General features: G+C 63.4%; 3 protein-coding genes and 1 long non-coding RNA gene across 6 annotated transcripts; 3 read left to right on the top strand and 1 right to left on the bottom strand.

The window, feature by feature from the left end:
• The first annotated feature begins 25 nt into the window (after nucleotides 1-25).
• On the top strand, nucleotides 26-3,271 carry LOC128901796 (dr1-associated corepressor-like). The gene is given in 8 exon segments (XM_054183944.1): nucleotides 26-49; nucleotides 592-664; nucleotides 1,037-1,065; nucleotides 1,067-1,131; nucleotides 1,623-1,748; nucleotides 2,225-2,315; nucleotides 2,700-2,782; nucleotides 3,134-3,271. Coding segments are annotated over 8 exon segments (621 nt in total). The 3' UTR covers nucleotides 3,264-3,271.
• A 1,901-nt stretch (nucleotides 3,272-5,172) lies between these two features.
• LOC128901827 (solute carrier family 22 member 6-A-like) lies at nucleotides 5,173-11,669 on the top strand. 2 transcript variants are annotated; one of them, XM_054183991.1, is made up of 11 exons: nucleotides 5,173-5,192; nucleotides 6,745-7,381; nucleotides 7,695-7,798; nucleotides 7,904-8,058; nucleotides 8,559-8,727; nucleotides 8,812-8,935; nucleotides 9,016-9,131; nucleotides 9,435-9,649; nucleotides 10,164-10,272; nucleotides 10,381-10,584; nucleotides 11,235-11,669. In XM_054183991.1, the coding sequence occupies exons 2-11, from the start codon at nucleotides 6,746-6,748 to the stop codon at nucleotides 11,314-11,316; spliced, it is 1,914 nt and encodes a 637-aa protein (XP_054039966.1). In that variant the 5' UTR covers nucleotides 5,173-5,192; nucleotide 6,745; the 3' UTR covers nucleotides 11,317-11,669. The 2 variants fall into 2 exon arrangements, with proteins under 2 accessions (XP_054039966.1, XP_054039967.1); XM_054183992.1 differs by lacking the exon at nucleotides 11,235-11,669 and having other exon boundaries at nucleotides 9,435-9,510; nucleotides 10,381-10,576.
• Nucleotides 5,521-9,411, bottom strand: LOC128901833 (uncharacterized). Its single transcript, XR_008463533.1, has 5 exons — nucleotides 9,325-9,411; nucleotides 8,992-9,161; nucleotides 8,689-8,875; nucleotides 7,938-8,054; nucleotides 5,521-6,850 (listed from the first exon to the last, which is right to left on the bottom strand). It is a non-coding gene; the product is annotated as an uncharacterized LOC128901833 (long non-coding RNA).
• Nucleotides 11,670-12,626: 957 nt separating the features above from the next.
• On the top strand, nucleotides 12,627-17,348 carry LOC128901829 (solute carrier family 22 member 6-A-like). 2 transcript variants are annotated; one of them, XM_054183998.1, is made up of 10 exons: nucleotides 12,632-13,313; nucleotides 13,771-13,874; nucleotides 13,987-14,141; nucleotides 14,222-14,390; nucleotides 14,686-14,809; nucleotides 15,349-15,464; nucleotides 15,764-15,978; nucleotides 16,232-16,340; nucleotides 16,429-16,632; nucleotides 17,006-17,348. In XM_054183998.1, the coding sequence occupies exons 1-10, from the start codon at nucleotides 12,948-12,950 to the stop codon at nucleotides 17,079-17,081; spliced, it is 1,638 nt and encodes a 545-aa protein (XP_054039973.1). In that variant the 5' UTR covers nucleotides 12,632-12,947; the 3' UTR covers nucleotides 17,082-17,348. The 2 variants fall into 2 exon arrangements, with proteins under 2 accessions (XP_054039974.1, XP_054039973.1); XM_054183999.1 differs by lacking the exon at nucleotides 17,006-17,348 and having other exon boundaries at nucleotides 12,627-13,313; nucleotides 16,433-16,538.
• Nucleotides 17,349-17,897: the final 549 nt, after the last annotated feature.

The following is a 17,897-nucleotide window of genomic DNA, read 5'->3' as shown; positions in this document are numbered from 1 at the left end:
GGGGGGAGGGAAGGCTGGCATCACCATGGCAACGGGGGAGTGGGGGGGCGTGATGTTGTGGAGGGGCGTGGCTTGGGGTGGGCGGGGGCCTCGTTGCGGTGGAGGCTGAGGGGGGCTCGGGGGGGTCTCGCTCGCGCAGGGGCGTGGCCTCGGAGAGGGGGGCGTGGTTTTGGAGTGGGGCGGAGCCTGTGCAGGGGCGGGGCCTCATTCCCCACCCTCCTGTCTGGGCCCCGCCGGGTGGGGGGTGTGTGGCCACACGGGGGGGGGGGGGGGGGTGGCGGGGGGGCGCAGCTTGAAGGGGATTGGCTGCGGGGTGGGGGCGTGGCCTGTGGGGGCGGGGCTCTTTCTAGGCCCAGGGGAGAGGCTGGCAGGGGGCGTGGTCTAGGGCGGGGGGCGTGGCTTGGCAAGGCGTGGATTTGTGTGGGGTGGGGCTTCGTTGAGTGGGCGTGTCCGGGGCGGGGCAGGGTGTGTATCCCCCCTCCCTCCTTTCCTGGCCCAGGTGGGAAGATGGAGGCGGGGGGGCGCTCAGATTTGGGGTGGGGTTCGTGTGATGGGCGTGGCCGTGCCTCAGTTTCCCTTCTTTCCCTGTAGGCGCGGATCAAGAAGATCATGCAAACGGACGAGGAGATCGGGAAGGTGGCGGCTGCCGTCCCCGTCATCATCTGTATCCTCCCGGACGCCCCGGGCCCCCCCAGGACCCCCCCGCCCCCCCCCCCCCCGCCCCCAACCCCGGCCCCAGACACCTGGGTCTCCTCAGGGTCCCCCCTCCCCCCCCCCAGCAGCCTGGGTTCCCCCGGGATCCCCAGACCTCAAACACCTGGGTCCCCCCCCACGCCAGACACTTGTGTCCTTCCCTGGTCCCCTGGGTCCCCTCTGGCCATTAGGTAGCTCTGCGTCCCATGGAGCAGGGGGCTTGGGGGGGGTGTTGGGCTGCCCCGGATGCCTGGGTTCCCTGGGGGGTCCCAGGGAGGGGCAGGGGTCGGGGGGGGGGCGGCACCCAGACGCCTGGGTCCGTGGGGGTCCCTTAGCGGCTCAGCCCGGGCGCTGGAGCTTTTCCTGGAGTCCGCTGCTGCGAAAGGCCTGTCACGTCACCCAGTCCCGGAACGCCAAGACCATGACCACCTCCCACCTGTGAGTAACCCCCCCACCCCAGGTGCCTGGGTCCCCTTTTTTGGGGGGGGGGGATGCAAAAGGGTCCCCCCCCAGACGCCTGGGTCCCCCTCGGGGAAGGTGGGGAAGGGGTCCACCACCACACGCCTGGGTCCCCCCTGGGCGGGGGGTGAGGGAGGGTTCCCTGGGACACCTGGGGTCCCCCCTGGGGCGTTGGGAAGGGTCCCCCAGACGCCTGGGTCTCCTGTAGGGCTGGGGAAGAGTCCCCCCAGACCCCTTGGGTCGTCTTTGGGGGGGTGGTGGGGGGTGCGAAAGGGTCCCCTGGGGGTGTGGGTCCCCCTTGGGAAGGGTTCCCCAGACACCTGCGTCCCCTTTGCACTCCCTGCCTCAGTTTCCCCACTTCCTCCACCCAAAGACTCGTGACAGAAGTGGGTGCCAGGGGTGGGGTGGGGCTTGTGGATGGGTGTGGCCCGTGGGCGTGGCTTGCTGAGCCCCCCCCCGCCCCCCCCCAGGAAGCAGTGCATCGAGCTGGAGCAGCAGTTCGACTTCCTGAAGGACCCTGGTGGCCGCCCGTGCCCGACATGCAGGGGGGAGGGGCGAGGAGCCCCACGGCTGAGGGGCGAGCGGGGACCCCGAAGGTGGGACGGATGCCTGGGTGACCCCCCCTGTGACGTCTGGGGTGTCCCCGTCCCCCCCCCTCGCCTCCCGGCTGCCGGGGTCCCCCCCCCAAATGCTGGGGGTCCCTCCCTGAGTGCCTGGGTCCCCCCCCAGCACCTTGGGTCCCAACGTGGGGTGCCGCACGGATAGGGGGGGTATCCCCTGGATGCCTGCGTCCTACGGGAACGGAGTTGGGGGGGTGTCCCCGGATACTGGGGTTCTCCAGGAATGAGGTGGGAGCCCCCCCCCAGATGCCTGGGTGCCCCCCCACAAACACCTGGGTCCCCCCTGCCAGATGCCCAGGTGTCCCCCAATTCTGGGGTCCCCTCCACAAACGCCCGGGTCCCCCCAGCACCTGGTGGGTGCTATAGGGATGTTGGGGGGGGTGGGGGGTGTCCCCCAGACGCCTGGGTCCCCTGACGAAGCGGGGGGGCCGGGGGGGGGGGGTCTGTTGCAGGGGTCGCCGCCCGGGCGCTGGCCGGAAGAATGGGGGTCCCGGGGCAAAGGGGAAGGACCCCAAACAGTCGGGGACGGACTCGGAGCAGGAGGTAGCTGGGGGCGGGGGGGGGAGGCAGCACCCGGATGCCTGGGTGCCCTTTGGGGGTGGGGGGGGGGTGTCCCTTTTGGGGGGTGGGGGGGGTGCCTGGATGCCTGGGTCCCCTGGGGCTGGAGGGGGGGGGTGTCCTCTGGGCTGGGGGGGTGGAGGGTGCCGGGACACCTGGGTCCCTGGGGAGGGTGGGGAGGGGCCCCCCTGGAGGTGGGGGGATGCCTGTGGCCATTGCGGGGGGGAGGGGGGGGGTCCATGGGGGGCTTGGGGGGGGGGGAGGGGGGGGCACCCAGACGCCTGGGTCCCCTGGGGATGGGGGCGGGGGTAACCTGGGTCCCTTCGCTGTCATTGTTCCCCCTCCTTGTTGTGTGTCCCCCCCCCCAAGGAGGACTCTGAGGACAGTGACAGCGACGGGGAGGAGGAGACGCCGCAGCCCCCCCCGGCCCGACCCCCCCTCAATTTTGCCAGGTACCAGCCCAACGGACGCCTGGGTCCCTTTATTTTTTTTGGGGGGGGGGGGGGGGGGGGGGGGTTGTGCACCCAAACATCTGGGTCCCGTGGGGGTGGGGGGGAAAGCACCAAAAAAAATGTGTCTTTAGAGGGGGGAAGGGTGGGTATAGCCCCCCCCCCCGGACACCTGGGTCCCTTTTTGGGGGGGGCGGGGGGGGGAGGGAGGTGCTCCCATACAAGTGTGTCCCTTTTGGGGGGGGGAGAGGGCAGGGAGAACACCCCAAAACGTAGGTTTTTAAAGGGGGGGGGGGGGGGGGCTTCTCCCCCCCCCTCCCCAGACGCCCGTGTCCGCTGACCCCTCTCCCGCAGCCCCGGGGTGCCCTTCGCGCCGCTGGGACCCCCTGCGCTCCCGGGGGGGCTCCCGGGGGGGCTCCCCCCAGCCCCTGGCCCCCCCCGCGCCCGCGAGGACGAGGAGGAAGAGGAAGACTACGACTCTTAGCACCCCACCCCCCCTCCACCCCCCCCCCCCCCCCACCCCCCCCCCCCCACGCCTGTTTTTTTGCCCGTTTATCCAGGATTTCAACCCGTTTCGGGGCCGGGTACCACCTCCCGGTGTGGTCTCACTGGGAGCGTGGGCCTCGGACCAGTCGGGGGCTGGGAGCGGTACTGGGAGCACTGGGAGTGTTGTGTGTCCCCCCCCGGGCCCTGCTGGCCTGAGGACACCGGTGTGATGAGTTGTGTCCGTTCTGGGCGGGGGGGGGAGCTCAGCCCGAATGCCTGGGCCCCCCTCCTCCCGGATGCCTGGGTCCCTTTTTTTTGGGGGGGGGGGGGGGCGGGGGGGGTGGGTGGGGTGGGGGGAAGAGGCTGATTTTGGGGCCCTTTGGTGGCTTTTAACGAGTCGGGAGGTTTTGTATCGGCTCAATAAAGTTCCCGTTTCCGTACACCCGGGTCCCCTACGCCCCGAACGCCTGGGGTCCCCTGGGGGGGAGGGGGGGGGGTTAGGGGTCATGCAGATGCCGGGGGACCCCTGGAGACCTGGGGGGCGGGTCCCGTGTCCCCCCCCACCCCGGACACCCGGGTCCCTTCTCGACCATTGGAGGGCAGCAGAGACCCTGCGGGAGCGGCCTATAGGGGCCTTCAGGGATCTATAGGGGATTAGGAAGACGTATAGGACCCCCCGGCAGGATCTATAGGATGAGTCCCTTTGGGGGGGGTTGTAGGCACTTAAAGGGGTTTATAGGGGCCTGTAGAAGCTTATAGGGGCCTAGAGAGACCTATAGGAGCTGCCGGGAGGATTTATAGGATCTATAGGAGTCCATTGTGGGGGGGGTTATAGACGCTTAAAGGAGCCCATCGAGGAGTTTATAGGAGCCTTTAGGGGATTATAGAGAGCTATAAGACCCCCCCAGGAGGATTTATAGGATCTATAGAAGTTTATTAGGGGGGTTATAGGCACTTAAAGGAACCCATAGAAAAGTTTGTAGGGGCCTATAGCGATCTGTAGGAGAACCCAAGAGGATTTATAAGATTTATAGGAGTCTGTTGGGGGCGGGGGGGAGGGTTGTAGGCACTTAAAGGAGCCCATGGAGGAGTTTATAGGAGCCTGTAGAGAATCTATAGGAGCTCATAGGTGGGTTATAGAGACCTATAGGAGCCGGGGGGGGGTACAGGGGGCTATAGGAGCCATAGGGAGGCTTACAGGGCCTATAGGAGCTTATAGAATGTTTACAGGAGTCTAAAGAAACCCATAATGAACCTATAGGGGGCTGTAGGGATCTAGAGAGGGCTATAAGGGCTCTATGGGGGGGGGGGCAATGGGGTGTTTAAAGGGGCATATGGGGGCTGCAGGGGGTATAGAGCGGGCTGTAGGAATCTATAGGAGTCGGCGTGAGGGTTCTGGGGGCCCACAGGCGGCTGTAGCGGTCTATAGGAGCACAAGAGGGATCTATAGGTGTCTATGAGGGGTGCACAGGGGCCTGTCGGAGCCCTTGGGGGGGCGCGAGGTGGGGTCGGGGACATCAGGGTCCCACGGGCGGCGTTGGGGGGGCTATAGGGGCCACTATAGGGGCTCCTGGGGGATCTATATGGCCCTTGTAGGCAGCACTGGGGCCCTATGGGGCTTCCCTAGGGTCTGCAGGGGGCACGGGCTGGGGGTGTCCTAAGCGGGTGGGGGTTGAGCTATAGGGGGACCTACCCTATAGGGGCTCTATAGGCCCCTCGGGCGCGTGTGGGGCCGGCGGGCGGGGGGACCCAGGCGTCGGGTGGCCCCAGGCGTCCGGGCGCCCGCGGCGCTGGAATCCGCCTCCTCCCCCCTCCCTCGGCCTAATCCCGGTGACACTTTAACCAAAAGAGCCGCTTTTCGCCTTATATAACGGGGCCAGCGGCCGGGGGGACCCCGGGGACGGGGACGTCACCCCGAGGAGGCCAGGTACCGCCGGAGAGTGCGGGGACATCTCGGGGACACAGTGGGACAGGGTGGGGACGCTGAGGGGCTTGGTGGGGACGTGGGGATGGGTTGGGGACATGGGGACAGGTGGGGGACACCATGGAGGGGGCCCGTGATGGGTTGGGGACATCAGAAGGGGGACAGTGGGACGGGTTGGGGACGCTGAGGGGCATGAGATGGGTTGGGGACATCATGGAGGGGGACAGTGAGGACGCTGAGGGGCACGGTGGGGACGTGGGGATGGGTTGGGGACGGGTTGGGGACATCATGGAGGGGGCCCGTGATGGGTTGGGGACATCAGAAGGGGGACAGTGCGACGGGTTGGGGACGCTGAGGGGGCACAGTGGGAATGCGGGATGGGTTGGGGACGTTGGGACAGGTTGGGGACATCACAGAGGGGACGGGGGACAGGTTGGGGACATCAGAAAGAGACCAGTGGGATGGGTTGGGGACGCTGAGACGGGTTGGAGACATCGTGGAGGGGACAGTGGGACAGGGTGGGGACATCAGGGAGGGGATGTGAGGGGACGCTAGACTTGCACGTGAGGACAAGTTGGGGACATCGCGGAGGGGACCTGGGATGGGGTGGGGACACTGAAGTGGGGCAAGTTGGGAACTTCAGGTAGGGGCTGGAGACCAGGGGACATTGGGGACGCCAGAAGAGGGCACATGGGGACAGGTTTGGGCCATTGAGGGGATGGGGACATTGGAGAAGGGACGTGGGGACCAGGGGACACGGGACCAGGACGTGCTGGGGACATCAGAGAAGGGACCCTTCACCTTGGGGACACGGGAGTCACAGCTGGCCGGATGTCCCCGTCCCCAGGGAGCAGGCTGAGGTGGGGCAGGAACAGGGACATGCTGGGAGGGGATGGGGACATCGGGAGGGGTTGGGGACGTGTGACGCAAGTGGTGACACCGTCCCTGTCTGATCCGTGTCCCTGGTGGTCACCGTGTCCCCCCGCTGTGTCCCCGCCGTCCCTGTCCTTGCGCCTGCCCCGTGTCCCCTCCCTGTGTCTGCCCCGTGTCACCACAGCCCTGTGTTTGCCCCACATCCCCATGTCTTCGTCCCCATCCCCGTGTCCCCTGTCCCCACGTCCTGCTGTCCCCACCTCAACACTCCCGCTGGCGGATGACCCGTGTCCACGCAACACTCACGTCCCACCTCCCCACGTCCCCATGGGTGGCAGTGACCCCTATGATGGTGTCCCAGGGGGTGAGGGTGTCCCCGAGGGTGGTGATGTCCCCATGAGTGACGTTGTTCCCTGTACCCTGGTGTCCAGTGGTGTCCCCAAGGGTGGTGATGTCCCCATGAGTGATGGTGTTCCCCATACCTTGGTGTCCCCATGAGTGACGGTGTCCCCATGGGTGACGGTGTTCCCCATCCCCTGTGTCCAACGCTGCTCCCATGGGTGACCGTGTCCCTGTGGTTGACGGAATCCCAGTGGGTGGTGGTGGCCCCATGGGTGATGATGCTCCCCACGCCCTGGTGTCCTGCGGTGTCCCCATGTCTGACAGTGTCCCCGTGTCCCAGGATGCCGTTCGGGGCGGTGCTGGAGCAGGTCGGGGGGCTGGGACGCTTCCAGGTGCTGCAGACGGCGCTGCTGGCAGTGCCCATCCTGCTCATGGCCAGCCACAACCTGCTGCAGAACTTCACCGCTGCCGTCCCCCCTCACCGCTGCCGCGTCCCCAGTGTCACCCCCGGTCCCGCTACCACCCCAAGTGTCCCCAGCGCCACCCCAGGGCCACCCGGAGCCACCCGTGATGGCACTTGGGCAGCCTCTGATGGCACCTTGAGGTCCTCCAACGCCATCCTGAAGTCTCCTGATGGCACCTTGGGGTCCCCTCATGCCACCCTGAGGTCCCCCGATGGCAACCTGGGGTCTCCCAATGGCACCCACATCCCCGGTGCCACCCACATCACACGCGATGGCACACCGGGGTCCCCTGATGGCACCCATGTCCAGCCTGATGCCGCCTTGGGGTCCTCCAACGCCACCCTGGGGTGGTCCAATAGCACCCTGGGGCCTCCTGATGCCACCCTGGGGTCCTGCCGGCGCTACGTGGCCTCGTCCCCTGCCAACCGCAGCACCGGCCCCTGGCCCACCGAGCCCTGCCACGATGGCTGGGACTACGACCGCAGCATCTACGTGGCCACCATCGTCACCGAGGTGGGCATGGGGATGGGGGGAGGTGAGGTGGGGAGGGATGGAGGATGGAGGGTGGGAAGGTGACAATAGCATCCACGTGGCCACCAACTTCTCCGAGGTGGGGACAGGGATGGAGCCTCACGGAGATAGACGGGTGGAGATGGAACCGTATGGAGACGGGGAGGAGGAGATGGAGTCCTACGGGGTTGGGGGGATGGAGATGAAGCTGGATGGGGATGGCGGGACAGATGGATGGATGGCCAGGAGAGAAGAGGAGGGACTGATGGGTGGAAGGAGAGGACAGGTCGTCCTCACCTCGTCCTCGTCCCTGTAGTGGGACCTCGTCTGCAGCTACCGGCAGCTCCGGCAGATGGCCCAGTCCATCTACATGGCGGGGGTCCTGGTGGGCGCCCTGGTCCTGGGGGGCCTCTCAGACAGGTAAAAGCAGCAGAGACCCCTCCCCGTGCCTCAGTTTCCCCATGGGGCGCTGGACAGACCATCACCCCGTGGCACCCAGTGGCACCCAGTGCTTCCCCATTGCAGGTTCGGGCGCAAGGCCATGTTGATGTGGTCCTACCTGCAGCTGGGGGTGATGGGGACGTGCACGGCCTTCGCCCCCAACTACGCGTCCTACTGCGTCTTCCGCTTCGCCGGTGGCATGGCCCTCTCTGGCTTCGGCCTCAGCATCGCCTGCCTGGGTGAGGGGACAGGGACGAGGATGACCACAGGGACATGGCGGGGGACAATCGGCATGGCCAAGGATGGGGACAACCCAATGGCCATGGTTGGGGATGTCCCAAAGGCCGTGCGTGGGGACATCACCGTGGCCATGGAGAGCGACATCGCCATGGCCGTGGATGTGGATGTCCCCGGTCACCATGTCTGGGGACACTGATGAGGACGGCCACGTGGCTCTGGGGGGGACGATCGGCATGGCTGTGAACGGGGACGACCCAATGGCCACGGATGGGGATGTCCCAATGGCCATGGGTGGGGACATCCCCCTCTCTACAGATGGAGGCGTCCCTGTGGCTGCCGCTGGGGACACCCCAGTGGTCACTGATGGGGACATCACCGTGGCCGTGGATGGGGCCATGTGGTGCGGACACGTCTGGGCATGATGGGAAGGCCACATTCCCAAGGAGGGTCATGGAGGGCTGGGACACCAAGTCAGCCGCGTCCCCATGGTCCCTTGCAGTGGTGGAGTGGATCCCCACGCCCTACCGCGCCATCACCGTGGCCATCACCGGCTTCGCCTACACCCTGGGCCAGATCCTGCTGGCTGGGGTGGCCTACGCTGTCCCCCACTGGCGCTGGCTCCAGCTCACTGTCTCCCTGCCCTTCTTCGTCTTCCTCCTCTACTCCTGGTAGGACGCTTGGATCCCTTGGGGAACGCCATGGGGACCCGTGGGCCTCTCTTCGTGCCTCAGTTTCCCCCTCGTTGACTGCAGGTGGTTGGCTGAATCTGCCCGTTGGCTGGTGCTCTCGGGGAAGGCTGAGAGGGCCGTGAAGGTCCTGCAGCGAGTGGCCAGGATTAACAAGAGAAAGGAGGAAGGGGAGAAGATCACGGTAGAGGTAGGGTGGCCCCGTGGTGAGGGGGCTCTTGGTCTCCCACCCTGACCCCCACCCACCTATCGCATTTCTCCGTCTCTCAGATCCTGAAGTCCAACATGAAGGAGGAGTTGGCTGGTCTGAAGTCGTCCTACACCATCTCCGACCTGGTCCGGACCCCAGTCATCCGCCACATCTTCTTCTGCCTCTCCATCGTCTGGTGGGGCGGGGCTGGGGGAGTCTGATGGGGCTGAGGAGGAGGAGGGAGGGATGGCTGGTTGGCTGGAAGGCTGGGTGGGCGGGTGGAAGGATGGAAGGGTAGACGGACAGACGGTTGGAGAGTTGGTCAGATGTACAGGTGGATGAATGGAAAGAGGGACAGCTGGACAGATGATCCAGCCGTCCAACCGTACCACAGCCGCCTTCTCCTCCATCTGCCATCCCTGCCCGGTCCCCCGCGATGGTGACATCCCAGGGAGGTCACGCCACCTCAAAGTCCGTGCCCCTCTCCACCCTGCTCCAGGTTCTCCATCAGTTTCTCCTACTACGGGCTGGCCATGGATCTGCAAAACTTTGGTGTCAGCATTTACCTCATCCAGGTGATTTTCGGCGCCGTTGACTTCCCGGCCAAAGTGGTGGTGACCATCTCCGTGAGCTACATTGGCCGGCGGGTGTCACTCATGGTGGCCCTCTTCTTGGCGGGGCTGGTCATCATTGCCAACATCTTTGTCTCCACAGGTGGGTGCGATGGAGCGATGGGGGTCTTCTGCACTGCTCTGTCCAGCCACCCATGTCCCCACCAGTCCACCACACAACTCTGCTTTGCTCTTCACCCATCCCTCCCTTCTCCAGCCATTGAGTGCTGCACCTCCCTACCTCGCCATCCATGCTCTCGTCTCTCCGTCCCTCCATCCCACCAATCAACTATCCAACCTCTCACTTACCCACAGTATGGTTGAGGTTGGAAGGGACCTCTGGAGGTCATCTGGTCCAACCCTCCTGCTTGAGCAGGGCCACCTAGAGCTGGGCACCCGAGACTACGTCCAGGTGGCTTTTGAATATCACCAAGGATGGTGACTCGCCATCTCAGAACCAATCCATCCACGTCTCCAGCCATCCATCCAATTGCTTCTCTAGCTAGCCAGCTCTCCATCCCTACCTCCTCCCTCCTTTCTCCTTCCCACCATCGCCCCGTCCCTGAGGTGGCTCCTGCCCAAACGCAGAGTCCACCCCGTCCCTCTCTCTGCCCCAGAGCTGCAGACGGTGCGCACGGCGCTGGCCGTCATCGGCAAGGGTTGCCTCTCCGCCTCCTTCAACTGCGTCTTCCTCTACACCACCGAGCTCTACCCCACTCCCATCAGGTAAAACCCTGCCCCCATGACTCCACAGCGGGGCATGTCCCCCGTCACCCACCTGTGACACCCCCCAGGGTGGGCTCTGCTCCATGTTGACCCCCCCGGTGCCGGCAGGCAGACCGGGCTGGGCTTTGGCAGCACCATGGCCCGAGTGGGTGGCATCGTGGCGCCACTGGTGAAGATGATGGATGAATACTACCCCTTCTTGCCCCCTGCGGTCTATGGGGTGGCCCCCGTGGTGGCAGCCGTGGCGGCCGGCTTCCTCCCAGAGACCCTCAACAGGCCACTGCCCGACACAATTGAGGAGGTGGAGAGCAGGTGGGCGTGCGGGAGGGAGGGAGGGGCAGGCGGACGGATGGATGGACAGATGGATGGAGGATGGATGGTTGGATGATGGGTGGATGGATGGATGGACAGATGGACAATGGTTGGATGATGGACGGATGATGGATGATGGTTGGATGATGGATGGATGGATGGATGGATGACGGATGGATGATGGATGGTTGGATGATGGATGGATGACGGATGGATGATGGATGGATGGATGGATGACGCATGGATGATGGATGGTTGGATGACGGATGGATGGTTGGATGACGGATGGATGGATGGATGGTTGGATGACGGATGGATGGATGGACGGATGGATGATGGTTGGATGATGGATGGATGGATGATGGATGGACGGATGGATGGATGATGGATGGTTGGATGATGGACGGATGGATGGACGGATGGATGATGGATGGTTGGGTGGACTGAAAGCTGAAGGGCTTTTGGATGGAGGGACAGATTGATGTGCTGAGGGACAAGTGGATGGGTGTGTTGGCAGACGAACCAGTGATGTGAGTGGCTGGACAGATGGACGGACACAGTGCAGGCTGGGCTGCTTCCCACCCTGCCAGTGGCTGACCCATCCTGCCATACCCTATGGACCCTCCTCATCATCATCTTCCTCCCTCCAGGGCCAAGCGGAAGAAGACGGATGACCCAAAAGAGAAGATCCCCCTCCAGCCCCAGGACAAGGCCCCACAGAAGGAGGCCTGAAGGACCACGGGGTGTGGGGGGACAGCACCCTACACTCGGCACCCTCCTCCATGGGTCTCCGCGTGTTTGGGGACGAGTATGAATTTGCTGCCTGCCCCATGGCTGGTGACCTCCCTCTGTGGGGCAGGGGAAGTCCTTGGAGGAATAAAGCAGCCCTGGTGGGGACAACGTCTTGGGGTGTTATCTGAGCCTACCCAAGGTCACCCCCAATAAGATGACACCCAATAACCACGTCTGAGGTCACCTCCAATAGGCCAATGCCTAAGAACTGTGCCCCTGAGGTCACCTCCAAAAAGATGGCGCCCAAGAACACCACATTGGAGGTCACCTTCAATAAGGTGACACCTCATAACCTTGTCCCTGAGGTCACCACCAATAAGACAATGCCCGAGAACACCTTGGAGGCCCTGTTCAATAAGGTGACACCTTGTAAACCCCGTCCCTGAGGTCACCTCCAATAAGATGGCACCTCGGAACCCCCATGTTGGAGGTTACCTCCAGTGATAGCTCAAAACCTTGTTCCCAAGGTCACCTCCAAAACTGCCTTGCCCAAGGACACCACTTTGCAGGTCACCTTCGATAAGATGACACCTCATAACCTTGTCCCTGAGGTCACCACCAATAAGGTGGCACCCAAGAACACCACGCTGGAGGGCATCTCCAACAAGATGACACCCAGTAACACCAAACCCACCCGGTAGAGGGTCCCCCCAAATCTCAGAGAAGGGTGGAAGGGTCAGGAGCTCCCAAATCCCACCCCGGCCCCCTCCCAGCAACCCATGGTGCTGCCACCATGATGCCCCTTCCCCGATTTCCCCCCTGAGGCCACCATGGCCCTTGCTCCCAACCGCCGACGTGTCCCTTGGCCCCATCAACACCCACCTTGGTCCAACCCCATCAAAAATTAACCCCCGGCTTCCCCAGGCGGAGAATGCGCTGACTCAAGCAGGGCCACCTCCGTCAGCACCTTTCGGTCCCCTTTCGACCACAGAAATCGCTAAAATTTAACCCAATGGGGCTGGCGAAGGCCATGCATTGTCCCAAGCCAGGAGACATCCCCCCCCTTCACCCCGCCTTTCCGGGAAGCCCACCTGAGAGTAACCCACGAGCCGGATGAACGAGGCTGGTCCCAGATGGCCCCTCTCCAAACGCCACCTCTTCCCCTCAACAAAGCAATGCTGGAAAAGAATGGAATAAAAGAGAATCATTTGTTTTTTGTTCCTGCCCCAGATTGCTCCCATTTTGCCCTCTTTTGGGGACGTTTTTGCTGCTGCAACGAGGGAAGGGAAGTGCCCACGGATTTGGCTCTGGCCACCTTTTGCTGGCGCTTGGTGGCCCGCCCCCCCCCCCCCCCGGACACCTTTGCGCTGTCCTGGCCTGCACTTTTGCCTACCTGCCTCTGCCTTCTCCTTCTGGGAAAAAAAAAAATAATAATCACAAAAAAAACCCACCCCAGATGTCAAACATTAACCCAAAACAGCCGTTGGCCGGGTTATATAGGAGACCACCCCCGGTGCCTGTGGAGCGAGGACACCGCGGGAGCGAGGGAAGCATTTTTGGGGGTGAAATCCATCCCTTTTGGGGCAGGCGTGCATGGCTGTGGGGCGTTCCCGGGGTCTCACGGTGGCAGCATGGCTTTCGCCAGCCTCCTGGAGCACGTGGGGGGCATGGGACGCTTCCAGGTGGCCTCGGTGCTCCTCCTGGCCCTGCCCGTCCTCATGATGGCCAGTCACAACCTTCTGCAGAACTTCACGGCCGCCACCAGCGACCATCGCTGCCGGCTTCGTTGGGAGGCCAACACCACCGGCCTCGACCCCCAGGACCTGCTGAGGGTCTCGGTTCCCCGTGGTGAGCGATGCCGGCGCTTTGTGACACCGCAGTGGTGGCTTTTGGAGGCCAATGGCTCAGCTCCCAACAGCAGCTGGCCGGAGACAGAGCCCTGCCATGATGGTTGGACCTATGACCGCAGCGTCTTCACCAGCACCATCATCACCGAGGTAGGACGGCAGCAGCAGGGGGGTGGGATGTGGGGCTCATGGCGTGTTTCACCCAATCCCATGTGCAGTTCCCACCTTGAGGCACCAGTGAAGGGGCCGCTGTCATCACGATGTTGACTTCTTCCAACTGGAGTATCTTCCCCGCTCGACCCGTAGTGGAGGCACTCAACACCGTGAGAGCTCAGGAGAGGGAAGGGGGGGATGAGGGAGACGGTGGCCATCAACAAGGGGGTCAAAAAAGGGCCAGATGACCCCTGGAAGGAGCTTCCAGCCATGGGGATGCTGGGAAGGGCGGCCAAGTGTTTATTGGCACCTTCCTCGTGTTTCCATTGGCCATCCGTTGGTTGTTGCGTTGGCTCAACCCTACCAGCCACCACGGCCAGTTTTGGGGGGCAGGAGGGAGGCCAGAGGGGTCTCTCCCACCTCTGTCCCACCCCATGTCCTTGCCCCTCTGCAGTGGGACCTGGTGTGCAGCTCCCGGGGCCTGAAGCAGTTGGCCCAGTCGCTCTACATGGCCGGCGTCTTGGTGGGCGGCATCGTCTTCGGGGGTCTCTCAGACAGGTGAGCAGGGGACCCCCCATCCCCCTGGGCAGGTGGGGTGGTGGGGCAGCATCGTGGGGTTGTCTCGCCCCCTCTTCCTCCTCCTCACCCCCTCTTCCTCTTCACCACCCAGGTTTGGTCGCCGGTCGCTGCTCACCTGGTGCTACCTTCAGATGGGCACCATGGGGACGTGCTCCTCCTTCGCCCCAACTTTCACAGTTTACTGCGTCTTCCGCTTCCTCACGGGCATGGCCTTCTCCGGCATCGTCCTCAACAGCGTCTCCCTCTGTACGTGGCCACCACCAGCCCCACGGTACCGGCCCCGGGCACCCTCCTGCTCTGCTCCATGTCTCCGTGTGTCTCGGCAGCTTTGGAGTGGATGCCCACTCGCACCCGGGCGCTCGTGGGGACCTTCATGGGTTACTGCTACACCACCGGGCAGTTCCTGCTGGCTGGGATCGCCTACGCCGTCCCTGACTGGCGCTGGCTGCAGCTCACTGTGTCGCTGCCCTTCTTCTGCTTCTTCCTCTACTCATGGTGAGGAGGAGAAGCGGGAGGAAGGGAGTCATGGATGGAGGGATGGATGCCGGGGTGGATAGATGGAGGGATGGATGCATGGACAGATGGAGATATGGATGGGTGGAGGGATGGATGGAATGACGGAGGGTTGCAGGGATGGGCAGATGGAAGGAAATGAATAGAAACTGCAAGGATGGACGGAGGGTTGGATGGATGAAAGCATGGGGAGATGGCTGGAGGGGCAGATCGCTGGTGACAGTGTCAGAGGGACGGTGGGATGATCGTCAGGATCCTGTCCCCATCTCCTCCGCAGGTGGTTAACAGAGTCAGCTCGTTGGCTGGTCATGGTGGGGAAGTCCCACCAAGCCCTGAAGGAGCTCCAGAAAGTGGCCAGGATAAATGGGAAGAAGGAAGAAGGGGACAAGCTTGATATAGAAGTAAAGGCTCTGGCTGGGTCCCCTGGGGCATCTCTGGGGTGTTTTATAGGGGGTGGGGGGAAGTGACCCCCACTCTCCTGGCCCTCAAGTAGAGGGCCAACAGTGGGGCTCTCCTACACCCATCCTTCCAGCCCCAAAACATTGTCTACAGCCACCCTTGTAGACAACTCTCCATCCGTCTGTTCAGCCCTCCCTCCATCCATCCCTCCATCCATCCATCTCCATCATCTCCATCTACCTCCATCTCCATCCATCCCTCCCTCCATCCATCTCCATCTACCTCCATTTCCATCCATCCATCCCTTTATACAACCATCCATCTCCATCATCTCCATCCACCACCCATCTATCCCCCATCTCCATCCCCCATGTCCATCCATCTGACCATCTGTCCGTCCATCCGTTCGTCCGTCCCTCCATCCTCCTCCCACGCACCCTCCACCCACCCTGCCCAGGGCTTACTCCCCTGCTGCCTCCGAGCTCCACCCTGGTTCCCCTCTCTGCTCCTCCCACCCCAGAGCCCCCCCCTCTCCCTCTAGGCCTTGAGGTCCTACATGCAGAAGGAGATGGCTTCATCGGGGAGTCACCACACAGTGCTTGACCTGGTCCGGACACCCGTTGTGCGCCGCATCTCTTGTTGCCTCTGCTTCGTGTGGTACGCCTGGTGGTGGAGGACATCAGTGGGGGGTTGTCTATCCGTCCCCCCCAAGTTGGCGATTCAGCCACCCCTCCCCAAACACCTCCTGCATCCACCCACCTTAGCTGGGTCCATATTGGAAAGTGAAAGTGCAGGACTCGGTCAACAGAGGTCTCTTGGCCCACATGTGCTCCAGGAAGGGACACAGATCTCCTGGCTGGACCCTACAGGCCAGGGGCTGGTGTGTGACCCCCATATCCTACCCCACACCTCCCAACCAGTGAGATTTGCCCCCTCCTCACCTCTTCTTGGCCTAGGTTCTCCACCAGCTTCGCCTACTATGGGTTGGCCATGGACCTGCAAAACTTTGACTTCAACATCTACGTGATCCAGCTCATCTTTGGGGCTGTGGACATCCCGGCCAAGCTGCTCTCCATCCTCACCATCACCTTTGTGGGGCGACGCTTCACCCAGTCCATCGCCCTCATCCTGGCTGGCTTGGCCATCTTGGCCAACATCTTGGTACCACGAGGTGAGGGCTGGGGCGGTGGCCGTGGTGTCCCCTTCATCTCCAGCCCATAAGGCACCGCCTGTGAGGGACAAAACAAGCTCCACCCACTAACATAATCCACAGCTGGAGTGATTTTAGCTTTTTACGGGTGATTTGCCTGAAACCCTGGTGTCTGGGGTCTCCTCTCTTCATCACCCACCGTCAACCCAACCCAACCCAACTCCAACTAGTGACACCAAAGCGAGTCCCAGATGTCCTGTCCTCACCCCCACAGACCTGCGGATGCTTCGGACTGCTCTGGCCGTCTTCGGTAAGGGTTGCTTGGCCGCGTCCTTCAACTGCGTCTTCCTCTACACGGGTGAGCTGTACCCCACTGTTATTCGGTAAGGAGTGGGGCTGGAGGTTGGGAGAGGTGACACGGTGGCTGTGACCATGCAGGCTGGTCCCTCAGGGCCTCTCGGTGTCCCACAGGCAGACAGGCATGGGGTTGGCCAACACCATGGCCCGTCTGGGCAGCATCACGGCCCCCTTGGTGAAGATGGCGGGTGAGGTCTTCCCTGTGTTGCCCTTCATCATCTACGGAGCAGCCCCAGTGGTGTCGGGGCTGGTGGCCATCTTCCTGCCGGAGACACGGGACATGGCACTGCCCGAGACTGTGGAGGAGGTGGAGGGCAGGTGGGATGGGAGGGATGGAAGGACAAGGGGAGGGACAGATGGATGGTGGGGAGGGACAGAGGGACGGGTGGACCCAGGGAGGGATGGTGGGAGAGAAGGGTTGTTTGGACGTGGGGGGGGACAGGTAGAGGATTGGTTGTGTGAGGGGATGGATGGACAGGAGTGGATGGGACTGGACAGGGACGGGTGGATGGACAGATGGGTGGACAGATGGGTGGACAGGAAGAAGAGCACGGCAATGGATGCATGAAAGGATGCACAGATGGATATCTATGAAGATGGATGGACAGGTCCATGGGGAAGGAGGGGGAACAGCAGCATTAAATCCCATCTGCCCCCCCAGAGCTGTACCCCATCCTCCCTCTCCCCCCAGGACCCACCCCCAGAAGGACGAAGCCCAAGATCTCCACATCCCACTTCAGCCCACGGGCACCACAGGGCCCTGCTAGCGCCAACCTTCCCGGGGGACCCCCAAGACTCCCTCAGACCCAGCAGATGAAGGAGCAGGAGTGGAACCGGGGGGGGCGCATCCCCCCGAGAAGAGCAAAGGGACAGCGATGACCACGGGCACCCTCTTGCATGGCCAAGGAGGGGACCCAGGCGTCCTCCTCTCCATGCAAGGCTGGGGGATGGTGCATCCCCTCCGACCGCTGCTTTCGCAGGATGGTTTTTCTGCGCTGGAATAAAAATAATAAAAGCAAAAATCGTGTGAAACGCGACCGGTGGGAGGGCGCGGGGACGGGGATGGGGGGTTGTTTTCCCACGGCCGCGGGGGGTCCCGCGCAGCCTGGCCGTCCCGCCCCTAAGGCAAATATGGGACCCAGTGGGGTGCTGCGTCCTCGGCACCGCGTCCCCCCCCGCCCTCCACCATCCTCCCCTCCCCCTGCACGCACCAGAGCTGCGAGGGGGGGAGAGTCACACTCGAGAGCGCAGGGAGGACCCAGGGATCCCGAGGACCCACATGTCCGGGTGCCCAGGGATCCCAACAACCCCGAGATGCCGAGGATCCAGATGTCCCAAGGACCCAGAGACCCGGATGCCCAGACGTCCCAAGGACCCCGACATCCCAAAGACCCAAGCTTCTGGCCACCCAGCACACACCCAGGTGTCCTGCCCCTCAAGCCACCCCCAAGTCCCCCGGTCACTGCCCCATTCTGCCTACGCTCTGCCGCCTCCCGCTGCCCTCCTGCCCCGGGTCCAAGGGGCTCCCACGGATCCAGTTCAGGGCTCTGGGGACTTTGCCCCATGAATCAGCCACCATGGAT

Source organism: Rissa tridactyla, chromosome 29 (assembly GCF_028500815.1).
Source record: "Rissa tridactyla isolate bRisTri1 chromosome 29, bRisTri1.patW.cur.20221130, whole genome shotgun sequence".
NCBI classification, from domain to species: Eukaryota; Metazoa; Chordata; class Aves; order Charadriiformes; family Laridae; genus Rissa; species Rissa tridactyla.
This window is presented reverse-complemented; position numbering and strand designations above follow the sequence as displayed.

What these genes read in the sequence shown, in the direction of transcription:
- LOC128901827 (XM_054183991.1), top strand. Translation starts at nt 6,746, where the DNA reads ATGCCGTTCGGGGCGGTGCTGGAGCAGGTCGGGGGGCTGGGACGCTTC. An exon ending in CCTCAGCATCGCCTGCCTGG is followed by an intron (nt 8,059 to 8,558) that starts GTGAGGGGACAG and finishes GGTCCCTTGCAG; the next exon opens with TGGTGGAGTGGATCCCCACG. An exon ending in GGGAGAAGATCACGGTAGAG is followed by an intron (nt 8,936 to 9,015) that starts GTAGGGTGGCCC and finishes TCCGTCTCTCAG; the next exon opens with ATCCTGAAGTCCAACATGAA.
- LOC128901829 (XM_054183998.1), top strand. Translation starts at nt 12,948, where the DNA reads ATGGCTTTCGCCAGCCTCCTGGAGCACGTGGGGGGCATGGGACGCTTC. An exon ending in TTCGGGGGTCTCTCAGACAG is followed by an intron (nt 13,875 to 13,986) that starts GTGAGCAGGGGA and finishes TTCACCACCCAG; the next exon opens with GTTTGGTCGCCGGTCGCTGC. An exon ending in GGGACAAGCTTGATATAGAA is followed by an intron (nt 14,810 to 15,348) that starts GTAAAGGCTCTG and finishes CTCTCCCTCTAG; the next exon opens with GCCTTGAGGTCCTACATGCA.